This window comes from Miniopterus natalensis, chromosome 15 (genome assembly GCF_054644295.1).
Source record: "Miniopterus natalensis isolate mMinNat1 chromosome 15, mMinNat1.hap1, whole genome shotgun sequence".
Lineage (NCBI taxonomy): Eukaryota > Metazoa > Chordata > Mammalia > Chiroptera > Miniopteridae > Miniopterus > Miniopterus natalensis.
Window position 1 is genome coordinate 11,622,530 of NC_142095.1, and position 16,805 is coordinate 11,639,334.

Consider the following 16,805-nt stretch of genomic DNA (forward strand, 5'->3'; position numbering starts at 1 on the left):
GAGAGATCCAAAGAATATTCTGAGCCAATTATCCTATATTCCAGTGTACTTAAACTACTATAGTTTTGCTTTTCTGATACAGTAAAATCACAAGTGCTGTTACATTATGGTGTTTTATCGAGGCAATCCACTGGACCAAAATGGTGTTCCCTAAAACTGAGAAAGGTGAGATCATTCCTGGTCTCAATGAGGAAATTTCTACAATGAAGACTTAACTGATTAAATACCACAACTTTATGAAGCAGGGTTTTTGTTAGAGGTGATAGGTGTTCTCCCCACTCATCCATAAAAAGTCAAGGGATTTTCATTCTAGGGCAAAAAGAAGGCAAAACAAAATGGTAGGTCGAAGCTGAACTAATCTAGCACTTCTTTTCTACACACATTCTCTAAAACCTTTGTAAAAGCGAGTAAGGAAGTGTGTTCACTACTCAACTCCTTTCAAAAACAGGTTTGTAAAAGACAACGCACTTAACACAAAATTTGAATTAACTTTATTTCCCCTACAGTCAACAACTTCTCCGCATTGAATTTTAAAGCAACAAAGTAAAATAAAATCCCCCAAATGACAAGGTATCAGAAATCCAGATTTAGTTACAATTTACTTGTGAAAATGTTCAGCCATTTTATTGGTCTGTAAAAGAACCATCATCTGGGTCAAAAATGAATTTCTATAAATCAAAGAATATTCTACACTTTGGAAAAGAAAATCAGCAGTAACATTCTCACGGAATATTGTAAATTACACTTTTCTTCATAAAAGGTACATACTATTCTGTACTTTTCCACCAAAAGCAGTGGTGTAAGTTATGCTTGTTTGTATAAAAAAAGTTATATCCTGTGGCAGGAAAAACACTTTCTTTCACTTTTACTAAACTGGAGAAAATGTTCAAGTCTATATAAAGTTGCCTATAAGCTGGAAAGTGAACATATTCAATCTCCATTTATATTTTAGTGCATTTTTGACAACTGTCACATCTTTTAAGAAAAATTCAAATAGCATTAAAGAGTGTTTCATCAAATGCTTACGGGATTAAAACAATATGGAGCAGAAGACAAAATCATTGTGATAGACGAAACTGTTATAAAACGAGAGAACTCTAGGCAAAGTTTACAAATCCTTTGTCATTTTGAAGAGTCACAGATAGTGAACTTTGGACACCTGTCCACTTTAACGGTTTCTTCCTTAATGTTTTACAACATGTAAACATAAGTGCTGAGATACAAACTCCATCCTAGTAACCTCAGTGCTAACCTCAGTGCTGAGATACAAACTCCATTCTAGTAAGCAACATTCTGTGCAGTTGCCATGATTTCCAAAGGATATAAATTTAGCCCTTGAATGAACAACATATGAGATCTGCTCTGTCAAGTACCTGGTGAAAACAACTGCTAACAGCAGCAATAATACGTCAACATAAAAAACTATCTGAATCAATTAGTTACTCAGAGGTTCATATTTGAAACAGCAGCTGCTTCTTAGAGCAAACAGTAAGCAACAGAAAATGTGCATTTGATGAAACAGTCTTTGCACTGGAGAAACACGAAAATAAATATAATTCAAAGAAGTATAATTACGTTTCTAATACCTCTTTCTCAGACCTGTACTAGTTTACTGGTTCAAGAAGCTTGTATCACATTTTGTCATTTTTACTTTATATATTGCTATTTGGGTAATTAAAAAAAATGCAGGTCTTGTAAAAGAATAAAAACATTGATAAGTATGCATGTGCCAGGGACCAAATTAGAGGGTTCTTTGGTGCAATTAGTCCAAATTCTCAGATTTGAAGGATAATATGTACCAAAAAAAAAATAAAATAAAAAAAAATCTGCTGTTAAACATTTACAGCAGTGCTCTGTCTTGCTTCACGTTACAAGTCAAAAACAGCTGTTCTCAATAAACCAATTTTATTTTTGAAATCAGGCATTGCCAGGAAATTTTGTACATTAACCTGGAACAGTGATGGTTCTCTGTACCCTCTGTTGCTGTGAAACATGACGTGAGCTAAAGGCAAAGACTGGTTCTCACAAGGACAACTGCTTCAAGTTAGGAACCAGAACAGTGTTAAACAGTCTTCTTTAAACAGTCTTCTTAGATATTTTCTTGCCTTTCTTAAAAACGAGCTTATTTTTAATGTAGCCACGCTTCCTTTTCGTAGTCTAAAAACACACAAAACACAACACATGGTGTTAGTGCAGGTTCCCTACAGATTAAAAAAAATATACACACAAGGTTTACTGCAAGATGAAGAAGATTGCCTTAATAAACCCTTAGCTCTTCCTATAGCTGGACTCCTTGAACAGTGAGTACCACTAACTTTCAGCCAACTATGCTGAAAGATCCAAGATAAATGGACTAGATCCTTAGCTTTAAGATGAAAGGAGTACAAGAACATTCTTCAAGTGCATATCACATACCAAACACCTAGGGAAAAAAACCCCATAACATTCCCAGAGTTTCATAGATCTTTGAAAAATAACAAATTTTTCTTAACACTTCTGGATCCCACTAAAATACCTTTAACAGATGTTTTCTGCTATAAGAAAAAACAAATTACTACAAATGTGCTGGCAGAAATTACTGCAAAAATGTTTGCAATGTTAGAATCCTGTAAGATAAATCATATAGGCACATGTGTCAGCCAATCTGAAATATCCACCAGGTATTGATAGAAGAAAGTATTTTTTGGAAACAAGTAATTTAATGTACCATCAAAGCACTGTGTTAAGCAGAGGCTGAAGACTCAAGAGACTGACCCCTCAATTCAATTTTCACATTTAAATACAACCCTTGGAGATTTCAGAAACCTAGGGTATATCCTATATCATGTACATTTATTTATGATGTTCAATTTAAAACAATTCATAATTTTTTCTACCAGGGAAAAGATTGAGGTAAAAATGCAATCCTTATTAAGGTTACAAAAATTAGCTGCTGCTAGCTTGTTCACAATGTTATCTTATTATTAGCTTACTTAAGGCAAAAAGTAAAAAGTTTCAGAGGAGCTAGTTTCTTTATCGTCATTACACACGATTTCTAGCATGAAACCTTTTCTGTTAGATCCTGTAAAATGGCCCAGGTCTTTGCAAAGCATGTAAAACTGGGCTGGGCCCTCTAGGTGTTTTTTTCTCTGTGGATAGTGAGCCATGCCAAAAAGTCTTTTCTGTAGCCCTGGACTACAGTTCTTAGTGCCTCAGCCATGTCAGCTTTGCAGAGGCAGGAAAACTACCAGAATCACTGCTGTATTCACCCCACCCTAACCCAGAGTAAAAACCAGGGCAGAGAGAGGAAAGCAAACAACCAACCAGCATTCCTCTAGTTACGGTAGTGCAAAACAGAATAGAAAGCCATGGAAACCAGAAATTCAAAATCCAAGTTGTTGGCTACTAGAATATATGTTTTGGGCATATAAGACAGACAAAAAGAATTTTGCCAGGCTGGGCATGGCTCATCGGTTGAGCATCAACCTAGGATCCAGGTGATCGGGGTTCGATTTCCGATCAGGGTGCATGCCCGGGTTGTGGGCTCGATCCCCAGTAGGGGGCGTGCAGGAGGCAGCTGATCAATGACTCTCTCATCATTGATGTTTCTCTCTCTCTCTCTCTCTCTCTCTCTCTCCCTCCCTCCCTCTCCTTTCCTCTCTCTGAAATCAATAAAGATATATTTAAAAAAATAATTTTGATTTATCCATTCGCTATTTATCCATTCACTATTCTGGGGAAATGACGGGAAGACAAAAGAGGTCAAATTAAGAAAACTCACAATTAGTAAGACAAGTTCAATGGCCTTGTTTTTCAGAAATAGACCTTAACCAGGCTTAGATGGCTGAGGAGTAAACTGCCTTGAGACTAGCAGCATTTGCTTTGACTTCTGCACTGATATGACTCACCAGTTTCTCCTACCACATGCCTGTCAGAAACCAGATCATTCGATTTGTCATTTGACGTAAAGACTACTAGTAAATGAATTTGATGACTAACATAGTGTCAGCTGTGACATTTAAATACAGTAGTCTAGATACAGTAATCTGTATCTGACATAGAAAGTATTCTAAATTTTTAAATTTACATATCATGCTTTTACAGTAGAAACTGAAGTACCTGCATTCTGAATATATTTGAAGTATATTTTAAGTAACGTAAAGGGATAACTGCTTCAATGATCTGAAATACAGTACCCCCTCCCCCCCAATCCATGGTTTTAGTTATCCTTGGTGTGAAAATATTAAATGGAAAATTTCAAATTCCGTCTCATTCTGAGTAGTGTGATGAAATCTCGTGCCATCTGACCAGATACATGAATCATCCCTTTGTCCAGTATCTCCATGCTGTCTGTATACACTCCCCACTTGATAGCCATTTAGTAGCCATCCTGGTTATCATATCAACTGCCATGGTATCACAGTGCTTGTGTTCAAATAACCTCATCTGACTTAATAGTAGTCCCAAAGCACAAGAGTAGTGATACCAGCAATTCATATGTACCAAAGAGAAACCCTGAAAGGCACTTCCTTAAGTGAAAAGGTATGTAAGTATAAAAAACACAAGTTTATACACAGTTCAGTACTACCTAAACCGTGCATCCACTGGAGGTGGTCTTGGAAGGTATCCCTTTGAGGGTAAGGGTTACCAGGGCTACAGAAAAGACTTCTTGGCATGGCTCTCTCATGTGAGCAATGTAAACCCAAGCACCTTTCAAGACTTAAGACTGTAACGGTCTAATAATAATTAGTATTATTGTAAGTGCAGTACCTTAAAATACAACTTAGTATTTTATGACTACTCATTTCCCATTTCCCACAGAGGGCAACCTATATACATACTCATTTTTAGTAGGCTTTTGTAGCAAAGATTAGATCTATTTGGTGTAAGTGAGCAATAGCAACCTCCAATAATGTACTTTGTATCTTATTAAATATTTATTACAAAAGGACTGTGATAGTCTCACCATCAAAATTCCTGCCTACAAGCTTTGTCATGATAATTACATTTAAAAATAATCTTAAGTGATTTTTTTGATTCGGGATTCAACCAACTTAAGCTTATTCTTTATTCAATGATTAATAAAGTAACATTATACTTTATTAATACAGAACATGAAAATGCAATATAATGCTTATTTGCTTTGACCAAAATATGAAGAACTGATCATAACTGTTATGTGTTTGGCATTCTTGCTTTCACAAAGGTTCAGAAAGTGATGGCCAAAACCACATTTTCACAAATTAAGTCTTACCAAGAATTAGTAACCTAAAGCCAGAATGCCTCTGGGAAAATCTCAGCTTGGTTCAGCGATACCCACTATACATCCAGAAAAAGTTGCTGGTTGGGATATCCGAAATGCTCAGTTTGAAAGGAATGCTCCTAGCAGGCTATTTGATATTTACTTTGTATAAACCTGACAAAATGTAAATTTATTAGCAATTTTCAGTAATTATTTTTTAGACAACCAACATGACTTCACCTGATACCTACCTTCTTTGACAGATACTTCTGTTTTGGGAAAATGTTGGTGACTCGAGGTTTGTGGTCTAGTGTTTCCCTGTTATCAGGTCCTTTCACTTTATATATTCTTACAAGCCAGTGTTCTGATGTAAAGGCCTCCTCCAAATGCTTGAATTTAATGTCCTTGTTTCCAATCTCAGCATTACGTGTTCGATCAAAACCCGGGGGTGTACGAAAATCCAACTGCAAAAGTGATCATGTTGGATGTTAACTATATTGGAAAGCATTCAGTATTAGAAGGTAGTGTTATCAGAGTAAAACTCTCTCCCTTTAAACTAGGAAAACAGAATCAGAGTAATATATTGTAACGGTTCTCATATGCAGCTAATTAGATAGGAAAAAATCAGGAAGAGAGAAACTAAATACATTAGAATTAGAATTTCACTGAATCCTTAGAGTGGAGAAACCTACAGGCATAAAAAAACCAAAACAGCAAAATGAAATCAAAGCCCTTTTTATAGGTGTATGGACAGAACACTCAGAAGAAACTTCTTTTCTGCCTCAGGGTCTTACACTATCTATTCTCTCAGCCAGAAAGTTCTTCATTTAAGCTCTTTTATATGGCTGGCTCCTCTCTATCCTTTGGTCTCCACCCAAATTCCATCTCTTCAAGAAAGAATTTTCATTTTTACTTAAGAGATACACTTTAATCTGACATAAAATTAGGTCAGGCATTAATGTATAAGCTTATTAATTTTTTAAACTTATTTACTTTATATTACCAATTAGTACTGATTTACAAAACCCCAAACATTTCCTTGAGATTGGTGGTAGAAAAGTCTCCTCCATTGTTTTCTTATCTTCTACTCTCTAGTGCTCAAGTTTTTCTTTATTTTTAAAATTACCTGTATCTGCCACCAGGATGGAAGCTGCATTAGGACTTTATCTTATTCAGTGTGGCGTTATTTGTTAAAGAAATGCACAAGTAAGCATACTACCTCCTCCTGAGAGTGGGAACTATAAATGAAGTTTAAAAGGGCAAACCAAGGGAGAATTTATAAGGCACTAAGAGAGGAAAAACTGGGGGGAGGAGAGATTTTGAGAAGTTTTTGGACTAAGTTTATGTTGACACAGAGTATAAGTGAATTCAAGTTTAAAACAAAACTAAATCTACTCTAATGAGGGAATTACATGTTCAGGCATATCTATACAACAGAAAGGTTATACTTCACGTCTTACATATTATTTTTGAGTAGGGAAGGCATCAAAATGAACACATGCTAGAAGCATGGCTTAAAACTATTGATAAACTTAAAGGAGAGAAAGAAAACTTCTTTGCTGCTATCATTAGTGAACAGAGAAACTAATCTTTGACACATTTTCTGAGGGAGCTAATTACTATGGCTTAAATGCTTCTTTCTTAACATGAGTTAGAAACTAGGCAGTGGCCTTTAGAAATCAAAACACAAAAACCTAAATCTAGTAGTAAAACTATTGTCTATTTTTTTAAAGCCACCTGCAGAGTAATTCCAAATTGATAGTGATGAACATTATCTTGATTCCTGGTGTCTGTACCAAATTAAGCAATTCTTCCTCTGCCTCCTAGTATCAACTTAACCAGAATGCAATATGGAAGAAGGCAGTTTTCACTGAAATCCTGGTGTGAAGGTTTAACTTGTACTATAGTCATGTGATCTAAGAGCCATAAAGAGCCTTACAAATCAAGTCATCAGTCCAACCCCCATTATATACAGACAAGGGAAAAAAAGTCCAGGAAAGATGTGACTTGTCCAAGGATTACATGACTTGATAGAACCAGATCTAAAACCCAAGTATTATGATAGTAAGTCCACTGTCTGTCTGTTCTTTTTGTCACAATACTTTGCACATACATTCATTTTGTGGGCCCTTGAGCTTTTATACCACATCATTCTACTTTTCTAGGAACTTCTAACCCAGATAGTCCTTGCTATCTGTGGTAAAGAGAACAGGGATAGAATGAATATCTGATGTGTCCACATAATTCAACTCTTTAATTTCAGGCTTTCCCCCACCAAGCACCGAAGTAATCTACTTAAGATCACATTGTTTCCTAAGGTGGAAGACCTCTTCCCTGGAAGAACAATGTCTTCAAAAAACATGAGGCCAAAAGGCAAGCAAAGGCTGGATTTGAGCCTAGTGTTATTATTTTGGAAAGAAATCTTTGATCTAAAATTTTTTTCCTAATTTTTCACATGTAAGTTTCAGACATCTAAATTTAATGGTGGAGGGGAGATGTCAGGGGAATCTTTAGATAAGCACATCTTTCGTTAGAGCACAAACAAACATCACCATCCTGTTTTTCTAGAGGCAAATAAGACTACTTTAAAAATATTCCTTTAAAAAAAGATTATAAAACTAATATAACTAACCTGCATTTCCCCAAATCTGTAATATGACATTTTATACATAAGGCAATTCAATAAAGTGGGGGATCCTGCTTTGTCTACACGGAATTCTCCTTGTGGGGTGAAATAGTCACTTTCCTACAAGAAAGAAACCAGAAGTTTATGTCACTTAAATGTAACACATTCAAATTTACAAGTTCCCCTATTCATTTCCCCATAAGAAACAGCTTTTAGGGTATAATCACAAAGCCATATTTAGTTACATATCAAAAAAATATTGTATCAGAGGGTTAATTTATAAATTTACCGTGATCCCTAAAAAATGCCACAAAACTATCATGAGTGTTAAAAGCTGAGTCTAGAAATCATTTATAAAAAATAAACAAGAGTACCTAAGAAAACACAGGAAAATAACAATACTCTTTGAGTGAGGAAAGGCAGTTAATCCTACAAAACTGTAACCATGATAGAAAAACCTCATTAATTTAAAAAGAATGGTACTAACACCATGGTTTTAATACCAGGTAGGTTCCCGCTCTCCAACTGCCCCATCCTCACCCCCAGTACTTCTTTTCAGAGTTTTCTTAAATTGGTCTTTATTTTTCCATATGAACTCTAAAATCAGTTCTTTAGTTGGGGGTGGGGAGGAGTATTTAGAAAACTCCTATAGTAACTTTTATTGGGATCTCATGAAATTTATAATTAACCTCTCTACAAAGGCCAATTTGACACTATAAGCAGAAATACCTAGTCTAGGAATTTACCTACAGAGATATTTGTACATGGGCAAAGTAATGAGTGTAAATGTTAGTTATTGCACCACTGTTTATGAGACTAAAAACTGGAAACAGCCTAAATGTCCATCAATAGGGACAGGTTAAATAAATCATGGTACACACACACACACAATGGCATATGCTATGCCAATGTAAAAAAAAAAAAAAAAAAAATGAAGAAAGCTCTCCATATTCTAATATGGAAAAATCTCCAAGATATATTGTGAAACTTAAAAAAAGCAAGAACAGGGTGTATATCTTGCTACTATATCTGCTTGAATAAGAATCATAAGAAAAAGTAAGTGACTACCATGGGCTATTTTTCTTTTTGGGGGGAGGGGTGGTAAAGTTATACTGTATATCCCTTTACATTTTACTTTTGAACCATGTGACTGTATTACCTACTCATAAAGTTTAAAAATACTGAATTTAGAATTTCTATATAAATGTTCAAAGGATATACCTGGGTCCATCACGTCACAATTTTAACACTGTGAAAGGAAATCCAAGTGAAAATCACTTACTGAAAAATTAAATCAAGATTAATTTAACACAAGGAAATATTATTTATTAATCACAGTTAAGGGAAAATGTCACAGCATTTACATTATTTTATTCTGGATTAGTGGTGAATCTCATTCTCATCTTTTGTGCCTTTATCATTTAAACCACAATGCTGGGTGCCCATCCTCTTAGAGCTCACAACTAAGCGGGAGAGACATGATAGAATGTACCTACAAAACAGGCTGTATGTGATTTTGATGAGTACAGACATGGATGTACCAGAGAAGAGCTTCTGGAGAGGGGACAAATCTGTGGTGGGGAAGCTATCCCAAGAAAGGAAGAGTATAAACACCACATGTCAGATGAGTCAAGGAAAGAAACCACAGGGTAAGTTTCACCCACAGCTTAAGTCGATTGACTGAGTAAAGTAGATAGACAGAGTGGGGAAAATTTGACTAAGGGACAAGAGGACAGCAAAGGAAAGTGAAGTATTAAGGGGTTTACATTCTGATCAAAGGAGCTTGGAATTTATACCACTACCTTATTACAGGGATTATTATGTAGCAGTCACTATGCTGAGGCTTCACCTACATTATAACAAAGTCTCAAAACAGGACTACAAATGAATTATTCCTGGCATTCCCATTAGTGATCATCTGAGGCTGCCTTAATCACCATTATAACACCAAAACCTAAAACAAAACCTAGTGCTCAAAGCATATAATGCTGGCTGGTGAAAATAACTTACTTATAGCACCAACCTGACAGTGGCAGGGCCTAATGGATGTCTGTCTGGTTTCAAGGCCCCTTTCCTTAATCAACTGAAAGTTTTAAACTATAAAGTGACATGATCAATGTCATGTTAGACTGGGTGAGGGAATAAGACTAAGGTAAAAACAGCAATTTCCAGGTCACTGTTCTATTTCAAGTTTATGATCATAAGGGTCAGTATAACAGAGTGGAAACAATGAAATGGAAAGAAAGGGCAGAACTGAGAGGCAGTGAAGGAGTCAAAGCAGGCATCTTGACAAAAGATTGCTTTGAAGAACGGAAGTATCAGGTATGAATTTTAAGTTTCAAAACTGGGAAAATGCTTATAGTATCTTAATAGTAAAGTCAGAGTGAGAGTCTAATTTTGGGGATAAAATAATGAAAACAAATACTATGCAATTAGCAAGATAAGAGAATTGCTTGGACACTGAGCTGTCTTTAACACACCTGAACTAACAGTTTCTTACCCGAATGTCTTTTGGATGTTCCCCTTCAGCTATCCTAACCATCCAGAGAAACTTGTTGATGTCATCACCAGAATAGCCAATAACCCCTCCAAAAATAACCAAAACATAATCTACGTCCAGACTCCTCATGATTTTATAGGCTGCTGTTTCATTTGAAGACATAGCTTTTCCCACCTACAGAAAAAAATGAGAATGTGTGTACTTAGTCTTACAATATGCTAAAAAAGAAAATGTACATTTTTACCTTATGATGGAATGTACCTCAGATGATTTACATGGAATTCTTTTTATTGAGATGATTTGCTATGGGTTCAACAAATTAACTGAGATTTAGAGGCACCTCACTCACTATAACCAGTTACAGCAGAAATGTCAAAATCAGAATACACGTTTTAATATTTTGAGAATTGTTTCATGAAATTAACGCTTTAATATAAAAGCAGGCAAGCTTAAAAGAAACAGAATTTCTCATTACCTCAAGGTCAGGTATGACCAGCAATCTAGCTAGCACAAATTTATTCCCCTCAGTCTACCAGACATCTGATGATAATCTACAACACTAATACAAATAAAACTCATTTGGTTAACACCATCTATTTAAAATCTTTAAAAAACAGAAAGGTGATTACCTTAATTTATGTAAATTATTTAACAGAGTGAACATACTTTGAATACAGTATATTTATTTTACGTATCTGCAAATAATTATCTTAATTTATAAAACATAAAATACAAGCCAAATTTAGTGTTTTAAAAGTTTCAGATTTTGTGTAATTCTCCAATGAACTAATATCATGAGGTACCATGAGATCTGCCAGAGATAAGTTTACAATTCTGAATATTTAAATAAGTAAATACTGATCTTAAAAAGAAATATGCATAACCTGAACATACTTTATAGACTCAATGTATAAAGAGAAATTTTGAGAATTCAGCAAGCCAAGAGTACTTTCACCTACATTTATTCTTCTTAATTACAAGTGAAGCCTGATTGCTAAGTAGTAAAGATTTATAACTTTGATCAGTTGTTTATTGAATTCTTACCAGTGCTATGTGGCTGTTATTCCAGGTATTATTGTCCACCAAAGTAGTTCTATTAGCCATTCCAGCTATCTGATAGCCATAATCCCACCAAGACATCACTCGGGCATGTTCATCTGTATTTTGCCTTAGCCAAAAGTAAGCTTCTCTAAAATCATCTAAGATATTCCTGGTGCTGAAAAGAATCACAATATTCTTTTAAATGAGATCTTATAAATGTGAAGAGGGTAACTTAAAATCTTGAGGTGTTCAGCCATCGAATTTATTTCACATTTTAAGGACGGTCTTCAAAAGCCTCAAAAATGGGGTTTGGGGTTGTTGGGGGCAGAAATCAATGAAGAGCTAGACTAATGTTTTTTAAACTTTAATATGCATACAAATCTCTTGGATATCTTGTAAAAAAGCAGATTCTGATTTAGTAGTTCTGGGGTGGGGCCTGATATTTTGCAAGTCTAACAAGCATCCAAATTAAGAAGCTGGGGTGGCAATATATCATCTCTTCTTCAATTTTTGCTGCATCATAATCACCTAGAGGGCCTATTAAACCACAGATTGCTGAGCCCCACCCCTAGGTTTCTGATTCAATAGGCTTTATGTGGGATCAAGAATTTGCATTTCTAACAGGCTTCCTGGTAATGATGTTACTGTACAGCAGGTCCTTGAATAATATTCCGTGTAAGTTATAACACTGATGAGATGTGATAGGAAATGAACTCTAGTTCAATCAGCCTATAGTAAAACTAGTTTCATTATATGTTGTTTGGCTTAGTCACAGAACCTATCTATGATGTTGAGAACTTACTGTATACCCAAGGACCACATTTTGAGAAAAATTAATGTATATGTTATGAATGCAAAGACATTCTGGACAAGAGCATGAAATATAAGGATTGCTACCCACCATCTACCAAAGGGGATGGGGGTGGTAGGGAGAGAAAGGCTGTAAGAAAAACATGGTAGATTCAAATGCAGAGCCTCACAAACATTCTATTTTTGAATTCTTAACTATTGAGAAGAAAAAAAGGGATAGGTATAAAATCCTTTTGTAGCCAAGTTATTTCTTACCCATCATGATTGTAAGAGGCCAGGACCACACTTGGACTAGAGTAGGCATTGCTTGTGACCCACGTACAGTGGACTGCAAACATCATCAATAGCATCAGCATCAACATGGTGACAATGCTTTTTATATTAGGACCCAATCCCTCTTCAGTTTTTTCCTGTTCAGTTACATGTTTCCTGACTTTACCTGCCTGAAGATACAAAAAACTGGTTAGACAAATTCATCATTTGACTTGCTTCATTGAGACATTCAAGGGGAAAAGTTGGGAGAATGTTAATCTGCCAATTTAATTGAGAAGAAAAATGTATAACTGTCAGGTATTCTTGTGTGATACAATGTTTTCTAAAAATTAGCAAGATAGATTCTCATGTCAAATGTGAAGGTTTCCTGGGACTATACTCAATACAGGAGGTGGTCACAGACCAAAAAATCTCCAGTAAGAAGCTGCTTTCAAACCCAGTGGTCCTTATGCTTTGCTTAAGTACAAAGGAGATAACCAAATGCCTCACTCTGGAAAGCTTTTTTTACAAAACCCAAATTCCTCATCTTGAAAATGACACTGTCCAGCTATAATCCAGACCATGTAGAACTTTAGTATAAGACAAAAACTGCATTATCAGAATCAATCTTTCAATTTCCAAACCTCAAAACCAACAGACTTGTTAAAATTAAGATTACATTTTCAAAAACAATTAAAAAACAAAAACAAACAAACAAAAACCAGGAGAGAGAACAGAACAAAGTCATAAGTTCTAAATTGCTAGGCTAGTTAAGAAACAACAAAATAAAATATAACCACAAACACAAGTAGGTATGTGCTTTACTAGCACAAATCTGTATGAATTATATTGGACCTATAGTAAGGAAAGCTTTTCAAAGTTAATACTTATCCTGGAAAGTTTCATTGCTTACTAGTATTTTAAAACCTAGTTAGTTAATATTCAAATAAAGTTTAACATGTCATCCAAGACAAGTGCTCTAATTCTTACAAGTCTTTTCCACATCTGTACCATATATGATCTTGCTCTGTTACCTGAGAGATTAAAAGTAAATTACATGCCCTGGCTAGGTGCTTGGTTGGTTGGAATGTCGCTCAGTACACCAAAAAAACCCCAAAACAGCTGCTGGTTTGTTCCCTGGTCAGGGTGTGTGCTCTAGAGGCAGCCAATTTATGTTTCTCTCTCCTCTCTCTCTAAAAATCAATGAAAGCATGCATATCCTCAAGTGAGGATTTAAAAAACAAAAACTGGAGGATTTCTTTTTTAGAAAGGCATTTATTCCTTACTATTTAAGCAACCAAATTATTTTAAAAGTTTACACTGAATATGGACCTCAAGGATAAGCACTTGTGCACATGGTTTCAGAAGGGTTTATAACGCTCAATTTTATGTAATTTAGTAGAGCACTAGGTTTTTGCTCTCAAAAATAGAGGGATTTTAGATAAAACCTGACCAAAATGAAATGAGAATTCCTAGTCTGATTATATTCTACTTTCTTATTCTTAGCTAAAAGACCAACCAGAATTCAAATTTTGAGGCAAACAGTAAAGACCAACTAGAAATGTCAGTTTGTCTAAATCCTGTTTAATCACATTTCTTAATATTTACAGTTCTTACTGTGGTAGAAAAATAAGGCACATAAAATTTTTGAAGGCCTTACTTTAGATTGCCCACCTTATCATACAAATTTCCTGGGTTTCTTTTGTCATCCTCATCACTGCTGTCCTCCACAGGTGGGTTTTCCCTTTTCATGTCATCCCCCAAATAGTGCTCAAAAACATTTGAGAAGGCAATTGCAGACAGCATACAGACGACCGGAGTCAAAGTCAACATCAGCCGCACCATCACTCCAGCAAAGTAGACAGCGCTGATTGCATACAGAGCAACTGCAAAGACAAGCTCTCTTATAACATTTCAGCAAAGAAAATGTTTGAAGGAAACTGAACTAAATATTTAATACCACATTATAAACCAAATCTAAAAATAGGTATCTCATAAAAGAGCGAATTGTTTTTAAACTGACAATATTGACCAAATGATTTAATAGTCATATTTAGAAATTATAGCTGTTGACTAAATAAATACTATATATCAACAATTTAGTGAAACGTATCATGATTTAAATTTAATTATAGTTATTATGAGGAATGAGACAAATTCATTATTTGTCAATATCATCACATATTAGAAAACCCATAGTTGATGGATGAAAACATATTTGAGGAATTATATTATCAGGCAGAGTAGGTTTATAAAAGAATCAAATAAAGTCTGTGAAAAGCTACTGTCAACATCTGGCATAAAGCTTGCTTTAAAGTAAAAATAGGATGAGAAGAATATAATTCATTAGCCAAAGGAGGAGCTTGCAAATTTACTAGTAAGAGGCTTTTTAAAAAATTTGAAAGTATTTTTCCAAAACCCAAAGCCTTCCACATAATGTGCTAACCAAAGGGAAAGGCTCTACCATTCCAGGCTGAAGGATATATGACCTCATAAAGTCAACGAGTCATTTGAACTCCCTATCTCATGAAGCTAATTAAAATGTAATTTCCTGACTAAAAACTACATTTATTATACCATGTTAACTGTAAAGCTCAATAAATTTTTACATATGCATACACCTATGTAATTACCACTCATATCAAAATACAGAACCTCCTCAGAGGACTCCCTCATGCCTCTTCCCAGTCAGTAACTGCTCTCCCTCCAGCCTATAAAAAAAGTAATCACTACTTGGACTTCTAAAGCATTAATTTAGTTTTTTTATTCTTGAACCTTTATTTTAAAAATTATATAAAAAATGTTCTCTTTTGTACTGGCTTTTTAAGTTACCCATGCTATTCTTTTATTAATAGCTGTGTTGTATTCCATTGTAAAAATACATCAGAATTTATTTATCTATTCTATTGCTAATAACCTTTGGAATGTTTCTAATTGGGGGCTATTATGGATAAAGTTGCTATGTGCATTATTAAACATGTCCTTTGTTGGACATATGCACTCACTTTTCTTGGGATTAGGACTGCTGAGTCATGAGGTAGGCACTATGTTTAAGCCATATCTTTGTGAATGACAGAATATTAACATGGCCTTTTTCAGAAGGACTGGTCTACATAACAAGAATGTCATCCTTTGGTTAGAACTCATGCAGGCGCTATTTTTTTCTCCTGACTTCACTATGGAATCACTCATGGTCCAGACCTAATGCTTATATAAATTCAAGTCCTGGTACTACAAATTATTTACTTGTGTGACTATGTGTATGTTGCTTTTTTTCAGTTTCAGTTTTTACCATATGCAAAACAGCCACAGCATACTTTTTGTGATGACTGATCAATGAAGTCTTTGGTATCTGCCTACTTTGCCCATTTATATTTTGATGTTAGATCCAAGAAACTTGCCTTGAAAAACAGTTTGTATTTTATAAGTCTTGTTAGTTGAAAATTTACACAAATCTATCAGTGAAGACGGCGTTTACTTAAAGGTGATTCTTACTCAATTACAAAATGTACTTTGCACTGAAATGTCAATGATGGACACTCCTGCAAACTTCTTTTTACTTAATCAGATGTAACTTAGAAAGTTAAGACTATACTGTAAACATTATAATTTTCAATTCTTAGCCACAGTTTATAATAATCTCTCAGAAAACATAGTAAACTGAATGAAAATGTTCTACACTAGTCCTAAGTTAAAACAGTTAATAAAGTATATATAATGCAAATTCACTGGATTTTTCTTGCTTAAGATTTATGCAAAATGAGAGAAGAAATTTATCTTGACTATGCAGTCATGCAAAGAACAAAACTTTAAAGTGAAGTGATAATCTCAACAATGAAAATAATTGTTCTAAATCTAAGTATTAAAAAATCTCTTACCAAATACTCTTTCATCGTTGATATTTTTAATGCAGAACCATAGGCCTGCTGGGAAGGTACACACAAGAATATGTAGATCAAAGAAGAAAGACACCCAAGTCGTAGGTTGATGCTCAGATACTGATGCAATAATTGGAATATGTATTTTTGCATACCTGGTATTTAAAAAAGTTAATATTTAAAATTAAAATCCTTTTTAGATGAAAAAATTTTCTTTGATTGTAAATATGGTTCCTATTTTCCATCCCTTCTCACTTAAAAATATATTCCAACATAACCTGTTGTACTGGATATAAATGTGGTCCACACTGATAAAATTAGTAAGCCATCCCTAAAATTGGGAGAACTATCTAAGGCTATAGTACTATAAGTAATGATAGCTCTGACTTTTAATACAAAAATCTTTGCTCAAATAGGAATTTGTTCTCCTTTTTAACTTAGTACCTCCTAAATTTCACCTTTTGGACTTATTACTAG

General features: G+C 34.7%; 1 protein-coding gene across 2 annotated transcripts in view; it reads right to left on the minus strand.

The window, feature by feature from the left end:
• Positions 1–16,805, minus strand: part of STT3B (STT3 oligosaccharyltransferase complex catalytic subunit B) — a 78,312-nt gene that overhangs the window by 11,096 nt on the left and 50,411 nt on the right. The window contains exons 9-16 of one of the 2 annotated variants that reach the window (XR_015715696.1): positions 16,329–16,483; positions 14,125–14,336; positions 12,454–12,641; positions 11,392–11,563; positions 10,348–10,521; positions 7,854–7,967; positions 5,473–5,685; positions 1,950–2,157 (exon numbers count right to left, since the gene is read on the minus strand). Coding sequence is in view for 1 of the 2 variants with exons in the window: in XM_087824900.1 (XP_087681026.1) it covers positions 2,077–2,157; positions 5,473–5,685; positions 7,854–7,967; positions 10,348–10,521; positions 11,392–11,563; positions 12,454–12,641; positions 14,125–14,336; positions 16,329–16,483 (1,309 nt within the window). In the remaining variant the exon portion in view is untranslated. Of the gene's footprint in view, positions 1–468; positions 2,158–5,472; positions 5,686–7,853; positions 7,968–10,347; positions 10,522–11,391; positions 11,564–12,453; positions 12,642–14,124; positions 14,337–16,328; positions 16,484–16,805 lie in introns of those variants that run through there. The other variant, XM_087824900.1, reaches the window with a different exon arrangement.